Genomic DNA, 18,929 nt, shown 5'->3' with positions numbered 1-18,929 from the left:
CATCAAAAGATAGTTTCTGGTTGGTAATACAAGTTAAAATAGAAAGTGAAGTAGGTACATTTTGGACTCACCAAAATAGGATAGATAATGGAATGTTTTCACTGAATTTGTCAAATGCAAATAAACTACACATTGTTGATGCATTTATTGCCTGTATATTTTGTATATAGTTATTGTACTTATTGTATATACTTTTCTTGTATTAGTTATCTTTTTTTATTTTAGACAAAAAGGGGAAATGTAGTGATATATTGCATCCCCCAATATACTGTGCATCCTAATAAAGCTTATCTGAGGATCAGAGAAAAAATTCAGCCACTATATCAAACATAGAAGTCAGGCAATGGTAGCACATGCCTTTAATCCTAGCATTCAGGAGCAGAGATCTATCCAGATCTCTGGAAGTTCAAGGCCCCACTAGGGAACAGAACCGGGCATGGTAACACATGGCTTTATCCCAGCACTAACTATAGAGGTCTGGAGGTCTGTATAGACAGACAGGAAGTAGTGTAGCTGGTCAGAGTGAGAAAATGTGATGGAGAGCAGAAAGACACATAGGCATGTTATACAGGAAGCAGGTCTTTGGAAGCTGAGAAGTTGGTAAGGTGAGGTTGGCTGTGGCTTGTCCTATTCCTGTAATCTCTCAGTTTTAACCCCAATATCTTGTTCCATGTTTTTATTAATAAGACTGTTTAGCAGTTCATCTTACAATACTCCCATTCTGGTCAGTGCTGAAACTTGAAAGCTCTCTCAGTTTTTATAAAAGGTACTTATTAGAGAACTAACTCCTTTCCAGTAGCTTTCTAAAATGTCCAAAAGTAGCCAGAAATGTCCCTTCTACATGAAGATCTTTCACAGCAGAAAGGATTTGTATAGATAGAACAGGAAGTAAAAAAGCTACCATGGGAGAACTATGGCTATGAATCCATAAGCTAATGGGAAAAAGTCAAATGTGCATAAGAGCAGGCTCATAGCTTGCAGAGATCAAAGGCATGTGAGCCTACCTGGGAGTGGCTCACATTTTAGATTAAAAAAGAAGCAGTTAATTTGAATCAGTAAATTTGCATTGTAGTCAAACAGTGGTTGTTCAACTTTGTCTCCCAATGTAGCTTTTACATACAACAAAATAGAAAATAAACAAATTTTACATACAGATTTATTGAAGAAAAATCAATTTATTTAATGTGTACCAAGCCTGGTTATAGAGAAAATGTTATAGCAATTTTACAATTTTATAGCAAAAATGAAACAACAGAAAGAAAGTAGGAAGTCTTTTATTGTTTGAAAATTTGTTTTAGGCAAAATTATGTTTTATTCAAATCCACTTTCTATTACTTCCTTTCATTTCCTAGCATTCAGGAGGCAGAGATCCATCCAGATCTCTGTGAGTTCAAGGACACACTAGGGAACAGAGCCCTGTGTGTCTCCTATTTTTTTTCCACCTTCATATCTTCTGAGTATACCTTGTGGAATCCGTATAGTGTGGCCTGTTTGAGTCACAGGGTTAGGGTCATCTGCTTGAGCATGGGTAGCCTCTCAATGGGTGAATCCTTCTATAATATAATTCACCTTCCTTCAACAGTCACCACTGAAAATTTCTAAGTTCTTTAATATGAAACTTCTTGGAGCACTAACTAAGAAAACTAGATCAGCAAGTTGCAAGGTTTCATGAGGTTCTTTTTCATTAATGTTGGATGTTAACACAGATTGATCATACACAGCACTCATAAAAATATTCACAGCTGTGATTTAATTTGACAATGGACCTGACATATCAGTAAATATTATCTTACCACAGATATCTATTACCTCTAGCACTGACATTATTTTAATTCCTTCTTCAATGATGATCTCTGAGTCTTTTGAGAAGTTAAGAGAATGATACTCAAGTTAGAGGCAAACACTATTCTGTACATTGTACTGAACTTTTTATAGGTTGTCATTTCTTGGGTGTCTAACCAGAAAGATTTTCCTAATTTGTGAGACTAAGCTTAATAAAAAAACCTGTTCTCTATAACTGTACACACACCCACTCATACAAACACACACACACACACACTCACACACACATACATACACACACAAAGACTTGGAAATGCCTGAGATCATAAAACTAATCAAAGGTCCCATTTATAATATTTTTACTTAGTTATCAACTATGCATCAATGTAAAAGTTACAACCTACATTTTCAAATGGAACACCATGGCAAATCTACCAGGGTAAAGGAACTCCCTGAAAAATAACCACAGGAGGAGTTGGTCATGAGTTTTCCTGATGGTTGATTTAGAGCAAAATTGTCCATTCTGTAACAAGTTTATAAGATTTCCTCATAAACCAAGGAAAAAAAATTAGTAAATGAAAATGAACTTGATTTTGTTTTTTACATTCTGACTGACCGGGGAGAATTCAAACTGTAAATTTTTCCTTCCACCCATGCCTGAGGAGATGCTACAGTTTCTGAAACTATGTAGGACACAGTTCAGATTATATCTAAGGCTGACTGTGATACTGAGAATCTGTCCCTATCTTGAGGGTTAAGAGCTGTAGACCCCTTATTGTGCCTGCTCTCTACTGCAGACATAGTTTGCAGGATATGTGAAATTCAACCACCATTGGTTTGCAGAGTTCTAAACTGGATAGACAGGGGTTAGTTAGTTCTCATCTCTTTTTGGAGATTTCTATTGAGCTGAAATGCTATGAAACTGAAAAACACACTCTAACCTGTCAGAGGAAAAAGGGGGACAATTTGAGAGCCAAAGAGGGGCACACAGTGACTGTGTTCATAATGTACACTCAGAAATCATAACTTAATCACAGGATGACATTACTATAGGAGAAGCTTTCTATGATCCAAGTATTAAAGCAACCATTTGGACTGAGAAAAGGAAGTTAAATGGCACAATAATTATTTCAATTCAAACAGGTCTGGGGGCATCAGAGTATATTGTAATAATTTCCCTCAAGAAAAAGAATACTGAAAAGGAATGAGTTATGCAGATTCATATTTATATAATATTGAGGGTCGGCTCATTGTGGAATGTATACATCTCATGTTAATGTAAGTCACTGTAGATACTGAGATGGCAACTGTTCAGCCATTTTTGAGCTGCCTGAGTAAAAAAAACTTGGTCAATATGCAACCTGTAGTCTCAGAACTATATAATGTATGTCACAACAACTGAGTTGGAACCAAGACTGTGCTGGAAATCTCAGAGATGATGCTGTCTTTGACTCTTGCAGAATCCAGAAAGTAGTCATTCATCTTTGTACCACTAAGAAAATGCTACCAAAGCATATTTGTTCCAGAGTGTATTGTCTTTGGTACAGTCAGTTGTATAACTCTGTAAACTGTTATTTGATCGTGTTTCCTCTGGAGACATGGCAACATAATGATGAGATCATTTTAGGTTGTATTTGCTAAATTAACTCTGAAATCAGTGGCTTTCAAATGAAAATCACCCTTGTTTTACATACACATGACAGTGCTTATAGCTATTTTACATTGGTGTATATTAAGAGGGAAAATAGAGTACAATGTTACTAGTATCTAAGAAGCATCAGCTGTTTAATACCTTCCATAGTAAATGTCACCTTCCAGAACAAATTTTAATACAACTCAAAATGATCTACTTACGCCCAGCTCCCATCCTGCCATGGACTTCCCTTCTGGACCAGAGGTGAGTGCCTGGGCTCAGCCTATACCCCATCCCTGGGCACCAGCCACTCTGGGGAAGACCTGCCCAACTTGGCCACAGGTTCTGGCCACTGGGCAGGTTCCCTTCAAGCCCTACCGGGAAGAGTCCCTTTCTCCAAGCTCCCCCGAAGAACCTGCAATCTCCACGCCCTGCCCCCAAACCCATCCGCCAAAGCTCCCAGCCACTTCCTGAGACTTAGAGACTGGCCCCCAGCTCCCATCCTGCCCTGGACTTCCCTTCTGGAAAAGAGTACCCATCCTGCCCCGAACTTCCTGTCTTGACAAGAGTTCCCATCCTGCCCTGGACTTCCCTTCTGGACAAGGTATCCCATCCTGCCCCAGAGTTCCCATCTGGACAAGAGAGCTCCCATCTGGACAAGAGAGAGAGACTTCCTGAATCTGTCAGCTCTGTCTGAACCAAGTGCGCTGATAAGACCAAGAATGAACCACAAGGAGATGGGCAGACGTCAAGGCAGAAGTACATACAACAAAATGAAGAACAATACAGCATCACCAGAACCTAGCCCTCCTCCAGCATTTAGACCTGAACATCAAAAATTGGAAGAAGCAGAAGAAAACAGCCTTATGAATAACATCATGAAGAAGGTAGAGGCTTATATAGAGGAAAGGACAAACAAAAAATGGGAAGAACGCTATAAAAAACTAGAGGAAAGGACAAATAAAGCAGAAGAAAGCAATAAAGCCCTGGAAGAAAACAATAAAGCACTGAAAGAAAATCATGAAAAAGCAATGAAACAGATGAAGGAAACAGTCCAAGACCTGAAAAGGGAAATAGAAAAAATAAAGAAGACACAAACAGAGGGAATGCTGGAAATAGAAAATCTGAGTAAACGATCCGGAACTTCAGATGCAAGTATAACCAACAGAATGCAAGAGATGGAAGAGAGGATCTCTAGCGTTGAAGATACGGTAGAAGAAATAGATTCATCAGTCAAAGAAAACACTAAAGCCAACAAAGTCATGAACCAAAATGTCCAAGAATTTTGGGACACTATGGAAAGACTAAACCTACGAATAATAGGGATAGAAGATGGAGAAGAATACCAACTCAAAGGCACAGAAAATATATTCAACAAGATCATAGAAGAAAACTTTCCCAACGTAAAGAAGGAAATGCCTATGAAGATACAAGAAGCCTATAAAACACCAAACAGACTAGACTCCCCAAAAAAGTCCCCTTGCCATATAATAATTAAACAACTGAATGTACAGAATAAAGAAAGAATACTAAGAGCAACTAAGGAAAAAGGCCAAGTGACTTATAAAGGCAAACACATCAGAATAACACCCGATTTCTCAATGGAAACCTTGAAAGACAGAACGACCTGGACACATGTAATGCAGACACTAGGAGATCATGGATGCCTGCCTAGACTAATATACCCAGCAAAACCTTCAATCATAATAGACAGAGTGAACAAGTCATTCCAATGCAAAGCCAGTTTTAAGCAATACTTATCCACAAACCGAGCCCTACAGAAAGCACTAGAAGGAAAATTCCATCCTAAGGAAGTCAGATACACCCTCGAAAACACAGGCAATAGATAAAGCCACAGCAGTAAACCCCAAAGAAGATAAGTACACACACACTACCACCAAAAAACAACAGGAATGAACAATCACTGGTCATTAATATCCCTTAATATCAATAGACTTAATTCACCTATAAAAAGACATAGGCTTACAGAATGGATACGAAAGCAGGGCCCATCTTTCTGCTGCATACAAGAAACACATCTCAAATTCAAAGATAGACACTACCTAAGAATAAAAGGCTGGGAAAAGACTTTCCAATCAAACGGTCTTAAGAAACAAGCGGGTGTAGCCATCCTGATATCCAGCAAAATAGACTTCAAACTAAAATCAATCAAAAGAGATCAAGAAGGGCATTACATACTCATCACAGGAAAGATCCACCAAGATGAAGTTTCAATTCTGAACATTTATGCCCAAAACACGAGGGCACCCACATATGTAAAAGAAACATTACTAAAGCTTAAACCACATATAAAACCCCACACATTAATAGTGGCAGACCTCAACACCTTACTTTCACCACTGGACAGATCTCCCAAATTGAAACTTAACAGAGAAATAAAGGACTTAACTGATGTCATGACTCAAATGGACTTAATCGATATCTACAGAACATTATATCCTAAAAAAAAGAATATACGTTCTTCTCAGCACCCCATGGAACCTTCTCTAAAATCGACCACATACTTAGCCACAAAGCAAATCTCAACAGATATAATTGAAAATTTAATAGAGAAAACATTTCTGTAGAGATTATCTCTGTGTTTCAGGTCCCATTTTTATGGATTTCTTTTATAATAAAATGGATTTTTTTCATATAAAAATAAATAAGAAAAATGAGTTGGTTCTATTTAGTAAACTTTTATTCTAGTTATACTGTGGTTGTAAACTTTAATTCCAAATATAGTTTTTATCTACATTAAAAAATGAATGTAAGTATTTTCTCCCATTTTTTAATAAAGGAAAATCAATTAATTTTTAGTTGTTTTAAACTCAGGTGTAGAGAACCTGCTGAAGCAGTTTTATAATTTTATAAGAAATGTGAAGCAAATTCCATGAAAAGTTGTAGTACTTCATTAGCTCCCTTTTAAGTGACGATGGAGTATTTCCTGGTTTGATCATAAGCAGCTCTTAAGAATATAGAAAGAGTTGCTGTAAATACATGTGTGTAATGGCCCTCACATTTCTCAAAATATTGTCTTGCTGCATAGTTATCCCACTGGAAGCTGAATAGTCTTCGACAACTTGCACTGTGAATGTTCAACAGTTACGAATTTCTGAATAAATAACTATACAGCACATAGGAATGTTGCTGATGAGAACAGAGAGCTTCCCAAATCATTGAGTATAAAACAAAGTACTTATGGGACATTAATTACAATGATTTTTTCAGCAGAACAATAGCATCAAATTCTCATTTAAGATGTATGACATGAAGATTCAAGGGATTTTGACCTGGTTAATAAAAGCATAAATGACTTTTATCCTGTGGAGTATGCCTCATGCCCTACTATTCATGCTGCTCCTGCTACAGTGAGCATATGATGGCATGCCATTCAATATAGGAGATCACAGGTTTGATGATACCTGGGTAATCCTGTTGGTAACACTTTCTCCACTCACATAATAAATCATAACTTTATACAGTATGAATTTTATCCAGTAAGAATCAATTTTACAAGCTAGTACTGGTTGGATTTATTCATATCCTGTGACCCATGTATGTGATGTCAGCAGCTTACTGTAAAAGACAAGAAACAAGATTTTTGTAAGAACTTTCCATAAACATAAACTATCAATAGAGGGAGATACCTTAAATTCACATCTGAATATCACAGAGAGAAACAGAGAGAGAGACAAGGAACAACAGAGAGACACAGAAATAGAGACATAGACACACACAGAGACACATACACACAGAACACACACATTCTTGAAATTTAACGTTTCAAATCTATTATACTCGCTTAGACAATGGTAGTAGTAGTCTTTAGGTCACAGATATATGAGATACTATTGCATGATACTAATCCTCTCAGGGAGACATGAAAGCACATTCACTCACACCAGAGAGAGTGACAATGGTAGACCAAAGTAAAGGTATCATCAAATTCCATATTTGGCAAACCAGTGATCTTATTGTGCTTAAATGCACTAGTTGAAGGTTACAGACATGAGAAGACATTACAGAAGGAGAGTTAGATCTCCCCAAGCTCAGTCCAGGATGGATGAAATCTCAGGGGAACTAGAAAACTACAGCACAACACATACTATGCCAGCAGCTCAAAGGTTGTGTAGCTGATTTCAGTCAGTCTTATAGGTCTGACACTCTCCTAGTTCATCCAGCTGCTTCTCTGTCTCCTTCATGGAGCACAGCAGGCCTGGGAGTGTTTTGGTCAACTCAACTTGTCTGGAAGCATCTCCCTGTTGCCTTTCCAGTGCATACATTTTGCTATGGAAAATCCTACTGAATGTGATCAATTTCAGGGTCTTCCTGAAGCTGTGGAACTGTTTCCTACCTCAGCTAAATGAGGTTCTGAGAAGAAAGGAATTTTTCACACCCTCTTAAAGACATTTTGTTTCATGTCCCTTTTATGATTTTTTTACTTAATAAGCTGCTCACCAAGATGGAACGATTTAATTTCAGTGGAAATAGATAAACAAGAGATGTTTGACTTTGTAGAACTCCACATAAAGTATACTCTGTAAGATGATTCTACATAACTTCGACAAAACAATGAGGAAATAAAGATTTAAAATGTTAAACACAAGAATACCACAAAAGACTAAGTAGAATCCTGAGATTCTTTTACCAGAAATTAACAGTCACAAAGAAAAACCAATAAGCAAACTATTCAAACAAATTATTAAATATACATTGTTTACAAATTGTCAAAAGAAAAAAGTACATATCAAGTTCAAGACAGAATTTTCTATAACTCTTCAAATCATGATATTCAGCAACCACAGCATTCTATACATATAAAATCACCATGCTAGGGTGGAAGACTCTATGATGTTTTTACATTATAAACACAAGGACCTGAATTTGATCCTCTGAAATAATGACACCTGGTATGGTGACATGAACTTGAATCTTAGCACTGGGGAGAAAGACACTCAAAGGTCCCTGGATGTCTGTCCATTCAGTTTATCCTAATTAGTGATGTTTAGGTTAACAAGGCAATTTTTTTAAATGAGGTTAACTATTTATGAGAATGATTCCATGGCTATTCCCAGGCCAGTATAAGTGCATACATATACTAACAAACACACATACATGAAGATATATAAACACCTTAGAGAACCACATAACCAAAGGGTGTGTGGGGGTGTGTGTGTGTGTGTGTGTGTGTGTGTGTGTGTGTGTGTGTGTGTGTGAGTGTGTACCTATTCAACAAAAGTGCATGGATGTTAACAGTTACAGCCTTAGTCTTACATTAGAACACCAGAAAAAAACTACTATCCCTAAAGAATTCCCTGAAAATGACCACAATGATATTTAGTCATTAACTGTCCTCATGGTGAGCAAAGCTGTCTATGTGCAGGGGATCCTTAAACTAAAAATATCAGTTTCTCTAATTTCATCAGAAATTAAGTAAAAAAAATTAGTAAATGAAAATGACCTTGATTTTCTTCTTTACCTTCTGCCTGAACTGGGAGAAAGTGCAAAAGGTAAATTTCTCTTTCCTCCCATACCTCGGGAGGTCCTATAAATTCTGAAACTATTTAGGACACAGTTAAGATCATATCAAAGTCTGACTGTGATGCTGAGAAATTGTGACTACCTTGAAGGTTATGTGACCCCCACATTGTCCCTGCTCTGATTCAGAAAACCATTTGTAGGATATATGAAATTTAAATACCATTGATCTGCAGAGTTATAATCTGGGTAGACAGAGGATAGGAACTTCTCATCTTTTTGGATATTGCTACTGAGTCAAACTGCTACATAACTAATGGATACATTATAATGTGTCAGTGGAATAAAGCGATAGTTTGATAGCCAAAGAGTAGGGCACATTCACTTTGGTTAGAATATAATCAGATATCAGAAATTAACCAGAGGATGTTGATTACTATAGAGAGGTTATGGATGATCCAAGTATTTAAGCAATCAAGACGGGCTGTGGGGAAAAAAAATGTCCTTAGAATCTAAATGGCACAAGAGTGACTTGAGGTCAAGCAGGTATGAAAGGGGCTGGGCAGTGGTGGCACATGACTATAATCCCAGCACAGAGGGAGGCAGAGGCAGGTATGAGTTCAAGGCCAGCCTGGGCTACAGAGTGAGTAGCCAGTAGTAGTGAGTAGTGTGTCTACAGGAAAGACACAAAGCTACACAGAGAAACCCTGTATTTAACCCCCACACACAAAAAAGAAAACTTAAAAAAAGAGTATGAAAGGAAATATGTTATGTTGATTTATGTTTATATAATATAGAGGATTACTTCAGGGTGATTTATAGGCAAATGTATGTTGTCGTAAGTAAAGGGAGATATTAAGATGGAAATTTTAAAGTCATTCTTGGGCCCTCTAAGTTAAAAGATTTTATCAATAAATAGGCTGTAGTCACCAGACTTTTGTAGTTTATGTCTCAGCCCTTAATGGAGCTTGAGGGTGAAGTGAAATTAGTAGAACCTAGAAGGATGTGGTCCTACTTGACCCTAAAATGTACCTAAGTATCCCCTCAAATTATTTCTTAAATTTTGAGGGACAGTAAAATTCAAAATTCCAAGATGAGCCAAAATGATGGTAGATTATAGATAGCTGGAACAGTTTCTCCTGTACATTCTCACATAATCAACTTTCTCCCTTAATAGTTGATAAACATAGGTGTTTTTTCATACTCCAGTAGACCTTGCTATAATTTTATTTATATTCTTACAGATTCTCAATATCAATAACATTATGCATTAACTCAAAACTGTGCACCATTTCTAACTGCTCCATGAAATAGACCTATGCTCTGAATGACTGTAAAACATCTTGAAAAGCAATGAACACAGTAGTGAAAGTAAAATTATACAAGGGGCTCATCAGGCCCAGAAAAAGAAATTATATATATATATATATATATATATATATATATATATATATGTTAATTGAACTTTCAGTGTGAAAGTTGGTTTCTTCTCTAGATATTTTTCCATGAGGTACATGATACCATAACTTTATCCACGCTGCTGCCTCTATTGTTATTTGCACATCAGAAGTAAACAGTTAGTCTAATTGCTAAAGAAATTGATTATTTTGATCAGGAAAAAATCAAAATTTTAAGCTTCTATGATATAGGATCTATTACAACTTGGAATACCTTTCATGGTGATCCTGGTCACTATGTAGCAATTTCAGGATAATTGCCTAAAATTGCTATAATTCAGTGACATGATACAGCCATCAGCAACATTGATAGAGTGTAGTAATTAGGAAAACCATGGCACAGCAGTTGCCATTGCAACCAACAATTGTAGGTTATGTTCTATGTCTCAAGACACATAAAGCAATCAATATGTTATATTTTAAGACAGCAAAAATAAGGTGCCTAAAAATGTCATGATCTGCATTTATAAGTAGACTTTTCATCAATGGGTATGAAGTTCTTGTTAAAATGCCTTCTAAACATTTGTGTTTAGACCTGTTGATTACTGGAACTGTTACTGAGATAAATATTGAGATAAATATTTTACAGTGTTAATGGTAGACTTGTGTGGAGATACAGTAGATTATGGAAACCATTTATCATCACCAGAACCACTAGGGAACATAGCAGAAGACATGACAGACATATAAGATATTTAACTAGGGAAAAGAATTGGGGAATAAGTCTTTTCTCCTACTTACCTGACAATGAGTAATGAATGAACAGAGATGGTCTTTCTGATTTGGAGAATGACTTGCATTCTATAGATCTTATGGGGGAAAAGCAGTGTGACACATATTGACATATAACTGTGGTAAATGTAAAGAGGATGTTAACAAACCCTGAGGAAAGAATGTCACTGATCTATAGATGTTGATTCAATCTGGCCCCCAGCTCTGTCTGGCTTTGGGTAAAATCTGGTGGTATATATGGGAGGTGGAAAGTTGACTGAAGGTAGCACTCAGGTGAAGCAGCTTTCCCGAGTTGAAGTGCATACTGTGGTGGATCATCTCCAAGATGCCGCTTGCTTTGACTTTACCAAGCTCTGGTAAGTAGCCATTCACTGGGTACTTCTTAGAGTCTAAGTAATCCTTAGTGTATATTTCACAAAGCCTGTTTTTAGAGTAGTTTTTTTTTGTTGTTGTTGTAGTCTGCTCTGAATTTTGGAGGGAACTGATATTTGATCATGCTTAATCTAGAGAGAAGTCAACACAGAGCTGAAAGAACTCTCTATATTCTAGTTGCTTGATTAAGTTTGAGCTCAGAATTTTTCAATAGGAACTTCCTTATGTTACAGACACAGGCAATTCTCAGAGTTATATTGTGTTGTCTTTATAAACAGGAGGGTAAAATGGAACATCGTTACTGATACTTAAGAGCCATTAGATGTATAACATCTCCATTTTAAAAGTCACAGTCTAGAACAAAAGATAATACAACAGAGCTGGGTGGCTGTGGTGCATGCTTTTAAACCCAGCACTCAGAGGCAGAGCCAGACAGATCTCTACGAGTTCCAGGCTAGACTTTTCTACAGAGCGAGGTCCAGGATAGGCACCAAAACAACTCTAAGAAACCATGTCTTGAAAAACCAATGATAACAATAATCATAATCATAAACTTAGAACTCAAAGTGTTCAACTTGCATTATAGAGAAATTAGGGTATATTGTAAACACAATATTAAAGATGTAGTCCAATTGCTTCAAGCACAAAAATAGGAAGTTATAATTAATTTGTGTGCCCAGTTTGGATAACTGCTCACATAAATCAATCTGAATAAACTATCAAATCACCCCAGTCTTAAGTGATATGTACAAGGAAAATGAATTAGTTACAATAATAATGTATTTAATAAAATGAAAGACAACATAAATTCTCTAGAATTTCAAATATGTGCAGATAATGACTTGAAGACTGTGGTTCATGGTTAATCAAACTCCATGTGTTTGCAAACTTGAGAAACTCCTTTGGAGCAAATGCAAACTGTGAAAAGTCTCCCACATGTCAAACTTTTACTGGAAAAATGTAGCTATCTCTGTATTTTACTAGTCGAAAAGGTGAATGCTCTAGTAGGGTATATCAACCCAAATCACATAGCAGAGGGCCCTCAGAACACATTCCCAGCTCATTTAACTGTTGTAACCTGATTTGTGTAGATCACCTCATTGCCATTTCTCTGACAGCAGGGGTATGTATGTTGCTGATGGTGTCAAATCTGCTCCTTTGGGAGCATGTGGCTTCCAAACCAACTGGCTCTGTGTCCACTGAAGACCTGTATTATCGAGTGGTTGATCAGTCTCATAACACATATTTCCTGGCTGCAGATTTATACCATGAATTTGTAAGTAATGTCCTTGCCTCTGGATTCTTTTCTAAAAGTACCTTCACATAGCTAATCACTGATTAAATTGGAATGAGTCATGTATCCAATTCCAAATAATTCGATTTATAGGTAATAGGAAGAATCATATAGCAAAATGTATAAAGGGAAAATATGAAGTTTCATAAAATCTCAAAAAGAATTCAATGATATTTCAAATTTTCCTTTACTAACTTTAACAATAACAACTTTGAACTTCTTAGTTGGAATTTTGATTTCCTGGTCACGTATCCAGAGGTTCTGTATTCATGAACATTCCTTACTGACTGATCTGGAGATAAAGTACAGGAGAAATGAAGTTAGTTAGGTGGAGAGAAATAAATTTAAGCAAATTGAAATCATGTCAACAATGAAAAACATAATAAAACAACATAGTTACAGATAAGCTCATAAATGAAACAATCCCGGGTTATCATTTTTAGCAATGGATGTCTTAGTGAAATTGAAGGGTTACTTTAGACACAAACTATATGCCCTCTCCCTCAGGGATTTAACTCATCTATCAGGGCCTGTCAGTGAGGAAACAGCAAAGCAAATGTCCTTTGAATATTGAGCATATGGATTATATATCGCTACATTTATAGGGAATATACATTACCATTGTTGTTTTCCCATACCTTTCATTCTTCCTCTAATCTTCTAGCTGCACAACATTTCTAAGAACACTTTAACTCTTTTAAATTCGTTGATAGTTAGAATTAAGTGATTTGTATCTTCTTAAGAAATGTCATATGCAAGTAAATCCTTCGCATCATTAGCACAGAAACTTTGAATATTTATGTGAATTCTTACTTCACTCTGTGCTATTTCCTTAAAATGCAACTAGAATTTAATGGTTAATTATTGATTGTAATAATATTTGTGAAGCCTACATTTATCATGAACATTTTTATCGTGTTGATGCTTGTTGATATTTGAGAACCATGTTATAAATGAACAGTTCTTATATTAAAAAAAAGGTTTGTGCCATTGAAAAATAATTATTTCTATGACACTCATTCTAGAAAAACTGATACTTAAAGATGTAAGTAATTAGAAATTTGGGTACATCTTAGTGCTTTCTTTCCAAACAATAACATTGGCAAGTACAATACAAGGGAGCAGAAAAGAGGGGAAAAGAGTGAGAGGACAGTTGAGTTGATTGCATGCAGAAGGGAATGAAGGGTAGGCAGATGGTGTTTCCATCGTTCTACTGTTTCAATTTTTGTTCTTAAATATGAAAAATGTAGGGTTTATCAAACATACAATGTTAATTTCTACTCAGTTCTGAATCCACAGTTAACTAAATCATGTAATTTCATCCAGGACATGAAATATTTCAAGAACAGTTGGTACAAGACCAGAATGCCCAGCCTATGCCACACTGCTTCCATCCACACTCCAGAGTCTCGAGAAGAAGCCCATGAAACAAAAGTAGGTTTCCTCCCTGGTTTTTATGAAACAAGTTATGCTATACAAAGGTAACTGTGCTGTGTGTGATCACTAAGCCAACAAGAGGTGTGGAAATTTCTGATCCAGCAGATCAAAAAAGATGTGACTGTCAGAGAACAATCACGTCATAGAGCTGATAGCCTTAGCACTAACTAAAATGCCTGCCAAATCATATTGTCCCAGAATTGTATTTCTCTTCATAGAAAACTGTTTTTACCAACACCTGCTTTTTCCAGGAAAGTTTTGATCTGAACTGGACACTCATTTTTAATATATAAATATACATATAGAGTAAATGCAAATCCCTTCTCGAAAAACCAAAAAAAAAAAATATATATAACACTAAAGGATCCTTCTCTGGCATCAAGTTAAAAAACTAAGCAGTATGTCCTTTCTTTTTATTTTTCTAAACTCTCCTGGACCTATTTCTGTTCCATCCTAATTTATGCAGTCTTCCCTGACTGATCTGTCTTCTCCTACCTACATGTTAACTGTACAAAAGACTCTACTCTAAACTATATCATGTTCCTCTGGGTGACTTCTGTTTTGAAGACATCTACATAACTCTGAAGATTTAATGTATATGTGTTATGATCTCTTCACTCTGGCTAATTGTCATAAACATCAGTTTTATTTATATAAATTTAATATGTATAGCAATTTCAGAGACATAATCTATTCTTCAGTCATGCTGGTATTACACAAATAAGTCACATTCAAGATATTCTCATGAATAAAGTGTGGTTATCATAAAGAAAAAAGAAACAGAACAAAATATTTATAGTGATTACTATTCTACACAATGGGAATAGCACACTGTTGACACTGAAATATTTAATTTTGAAAAATAGTCTCTGATAATAGTACTTTTAAGAACACAATGAACTGTGGTTCCAAAGAGTACACAGAAGTCATTTCCCTTGTATATTAAGTAAGAATTTACACTAAAATTCTTTCGTGTCATGTAATCATTCTTAATTCCTACTAGGAATATGTTGGTTATCACCATTGGAGTCTCCCTTTATTCATAAACATTTTATTTAGATTATAGTTGAATTACTCTCTATTCTTTATTTCCATAGACTGTAAGATTCCTTATAAACATCACAGTAAACAGCTAACTAAAGAATTTATTTTGTATGACTCTGGCATGTACTAAAAATTACAGGCCAAAATTCCATTCTGATTTCTACCCATGCCTGGAATTAAAGCAATTCTTTATAATAATTTTTCTTATGTATTTGTCAATAATTATGCAACTCCTCTAGAATTAAGGGTAGCAGGATTTATGCAGATTAAAAAAAGTAGGATTTTGGATAGCATTTTGTCTGAAGTCACCCGTTATAATACTCTACCATAATATAAATACCTTAGGTAAGTATATGAGAGACCAATATGATTCTGTAGTATAGAAATGATTTGAAGCATTAACTCCTGAGATTATTGACATCAATGTAATATGAGTCTTATTTTGGACAACTCCTGAGCCCTGTAAACCTAATTTTCTCATAGGCAGGGCAAGCAGTCAAATAGAACAGTTCAAACAAGTAGGACAAAAGGTAGAACGTAAATGAAAAATGAAATATGATCATTTTGAACAGTCAAAATCATTAAGACCCAATTTGTTTGATTTAGCAAAGTAGAATTCAGTAGCTGAAATTTCATTTTCAGGTAATACTTAAGTATTTTGAAGTCATTAACATACATTACTACTAATAAAAATACACTGTAGTTTGCCTCCCTTGTGAAAAAAACCACAAGTATCTATCAACACAGCTGTATGTCACTCAGTTTAAGCTGATATCTAATGATGTTTTCCTAGACTGAAGACCTTCTGAAAACATTGATCAATATTTCCCATGCCTGGGAAGAACCGCTGAAACAACTGATTTCTGCAGTGCCCACCCTCCCTGGAGCTTCTGATATAATGCTGAAAACAGCCAATGTTGTGAAGGACAAAACCCATGTGCTTCAGGAAGGAATGAAGTCCATACTCAGTAGGGTAAGCTGTTTCAACATGTGTCTTTGGTTATCCTATGTATAAAGTTTGTGAATTATGTAACTCAACAAGAATTTAGAAATTCCCAAATACAAGGTCAATTAATAAGCCCTTAGAACAGTGATCTCTGTAGGAAATAGTTCTGTGACTCATAGTCATTTCAACAGTGGCTTTCCTGAATGGGGTGGACACTACAGCCTAATGTGCAGAAGATCATATAGCAGTCACTGCCTGGATTGCCTGCACACAATATGTTAAGTGAAATATACTGCTCATGTTCAAGGATTCAATAGAGTTTATACAATGTATAATGGATTTATCTGAAATGAAAGAAAGGAACAGGACACTCTACCAGAACTAATATGGTATGAAGGACAGACACATCAAGGAAAGTACTGAGAACATGTAAAACTCCCCAAAGTGAAAGTACTGAAACTAGCCTTTCATTGTCTTTTAGTTAATTCCATATTTACATTCAAATAGTGCCTCCTGGTTCAATATCTGTCTGCTTGTGTATGGATCTGTCTTATCTGAGATCAGTGGCATGTCAGAAAATACATATGCCTGTCTCCAAATTATTTTTTGGTGTTTAATGACTTTACCCCAATTTCCAGGACTTCTCATTATAAATTTATAGTCCTCTGTGTTTTACCAAAATTAATTAACAATTTATACAGAACGTGCACTGGAAGATGTCTCGTGTCTGTAAGTGCCTTCCTTCCATATGTGAGGACCTGAGTCCAGTTCCAGGATTGTGTCAAATGGGTGATGTGGTGTCTTCCCTTTGTAGCCCTTAGACTAGTGGCTCAGACTTAAAGAGATTAACCATGAGTTGCAGGTAAAGTAATGGCAGATTTCTCAAAAATCAAAGTAGACTTCACTGCAGGAACTTTACCCAAAATTGACCACTGACATTCAAATTATGTCTATTACACATACAGAGAGACAGACAGAGAGAGAGAGAGAGAGAGAGAGAGAGAGAGAGAGAGAGAGAGAGAGAGAGAGAGACCTATGAGGGGATAATGTGACTAACATCTCTCCATTTGTTGTTTAGAGTCAGAATGAAGTTGAAAAAGAGGCCTATCCTGTCTGGTCTGGACTGGCAGACTTGCAATCATCTGATGAAGACACTCACCTTTTTGCCTTTTATACCCTGTTCCGCTGCCTGAGAAGGGATACTCATAAGATTGATGCTTTCCTCAAGCTCCTGAGGTGCCGAGAAGTCTTTAAAAATGAGTGTTTTTAAGAATGAGTGCGGACTGCACAACCCTGCAATGTCCTGCTGACATGAGCCATTTTGAACAAGAACTGTAGTGTTTTTATTTCCTCTCAGTGCATGCAAGGCTATAATGGATCTCTTTTATACAATAAAATCTATTTCTTTTGAAACAACAGATTTAACATGAAATTCTGAGTCTTTTTTTTAATTTAATATAATAAGGATCCAGGATTTTGTGATGTGCATGTAAAAATCTGAACTTGACAAGTGTGGTTGATATATTGTGCACCCCAATAAAACTTATCTGGGAATCAGAGAGCAGAACAGCATCTAGATTAGACATAGGAGCCAGACAGTAGTGGCACAGACGCCTTTAATCCTATCACTTGGGAGGCAGTGATCTGTCTGGATCTCTGTGAGTTCAAGGCCACACTCTGGACAGAACCAGGCATGGTGGCACACACCTTTAATCCCAACACTTGAGATCTAATGCCTTTGCTACCAAGTATTTGGGAAGCACAAATGCCTTTAATGCCTTCACTAGGAAGGAAGTGATATCTGAGCAGAGAAAGGTATATTTGCCTTTAATCCCAGGAAGTGATGGCAGGAAGCAGAAAGGTATATAAGGCATGAGGACCAGGAACTAGAGGCCTTTAAAGCAGTTCAACTGAGGTCCTCAGGGGTGAGAACTCAGAATCTTTCAGTCTAAGGATTTGTGGAAACAAGATCAGCTGAAAACTTGACGAGGTGAGGTTGGTTGTGGCTTGTTCTGTCTCTCCGATCTTTCAGAATTTACCCCAATTTCTGGCACTGGGTTTTTTTTATTAATAAGACCATTTAGAAATTCATGTTACAAAATTAATTTAAACATTCAAAAATGTAGTAGGAAGGAAGAGTGAAACAGATCTATATTTCTCTAGTGCCCATCTGCCACCTTAGTCACTCTAAGGACGACCTTTAAAAGAATCTGAATTTCCCGTTTATGTAGTTCAGAATTTGAGACTATTTTACTACTTTAAAAATGAAAATATAGCTGGGCGATGGTGGCGCATGCCTTTAATCCCAGCACTTGGGAGGCTGAGCCAGGCAGATCTCTGTGATTTCGAGGCCAGCCTGGCCTACAGAGTGAGATCCAGGATAAGCTCCAAAGCTACACAGAGAAACCCTGACTCAAAATACCAAATATATATATATATATATATATATATATATATATATATATATATATATATATATATATATATATATATAAAACTAACAAGTCTTTCCCACATTTATAGATAGTGCAACAGGCCAGAGGACGTGGTGACATGTGTCTCAGTGGTGATATTCAAATTGGAGTCTGAAGTTTTCAGGCAGGATTAAGAGAAAGCATAAGTAATATGTAGGGATACCAAAGGGAAAGCAGAAAAGATATTTGAGAAGAATTAGCAGTTACTCACTTTCACAACATGATGGCTGTGTGAAATAAATTTCTAAATAAGCAAACGTTATACTAAGGTCAATAA

At 36.3% G+C, this 18,929-nt stretch overlaps 1 protein-coding gene across 2 annotated transcripts; it reads left to right on the top strand.

Annotated features, from left to right (window-relative positions):
• The first annotated feature begins 3,450 nt into the window (after window positions 1–3,450).
• LOC128102967 (prolactin-3D4-like) lies at window positions 3,451–17,448 on the top strand. Of its 2 annotated transcripts, XM_052726959.1 has the most exons (6): window positions 3,451–3,465; window positions 9,889–9,901; window positions 12,576–12,733; window positions 14,078–14,185; window positions 16,026–16,205; window positions 17,257–17,448. In XM_052726959.1, exons 1-6 carry the CDS (start codon window positions 3,451–3,453, stop codon window positions 17,446–17,448), a joined length of 666 nt encoding a protein of 221 aa, XP_052582919.1. The 2 variants fall into 2 exon arrangements, with proteins under 2 accessions (XP_052582919.1, XP_052582918.1); XM_052726958.1 differs by lacking the exons at window positions 3,451–3,465; window positions 9,889–9,901 and adding an exon at window positions 11,411–11,441.
• The last annotated feature ends 1,481 nt before the right edge of the window (window positions 17,449–18,929 follow it).

Source organism: Peromyscus californicus, unplaced genomic scaffold (genome assembly GCF_007827085.1).
Source record: "Peromyscus californicus insignis strain IS unplaced genomic scaffold, ASM782708v3 Scaffold_8__1_contigs__length_139910024, whole genome shotgun sequence".
In the NCBI taxonomy this organism is placed as follows: Eukaryota; Metazoa; Chordata; class Mammalia; order Rodentia; family Cricetidae; genus Peromyscus; species Peromyscus californicus.
The sequence above is the reverse complement of the archived record's forward strand: the minus strand, read 5'-3'. Positions and strand labels throughout refer to the sequence as shown.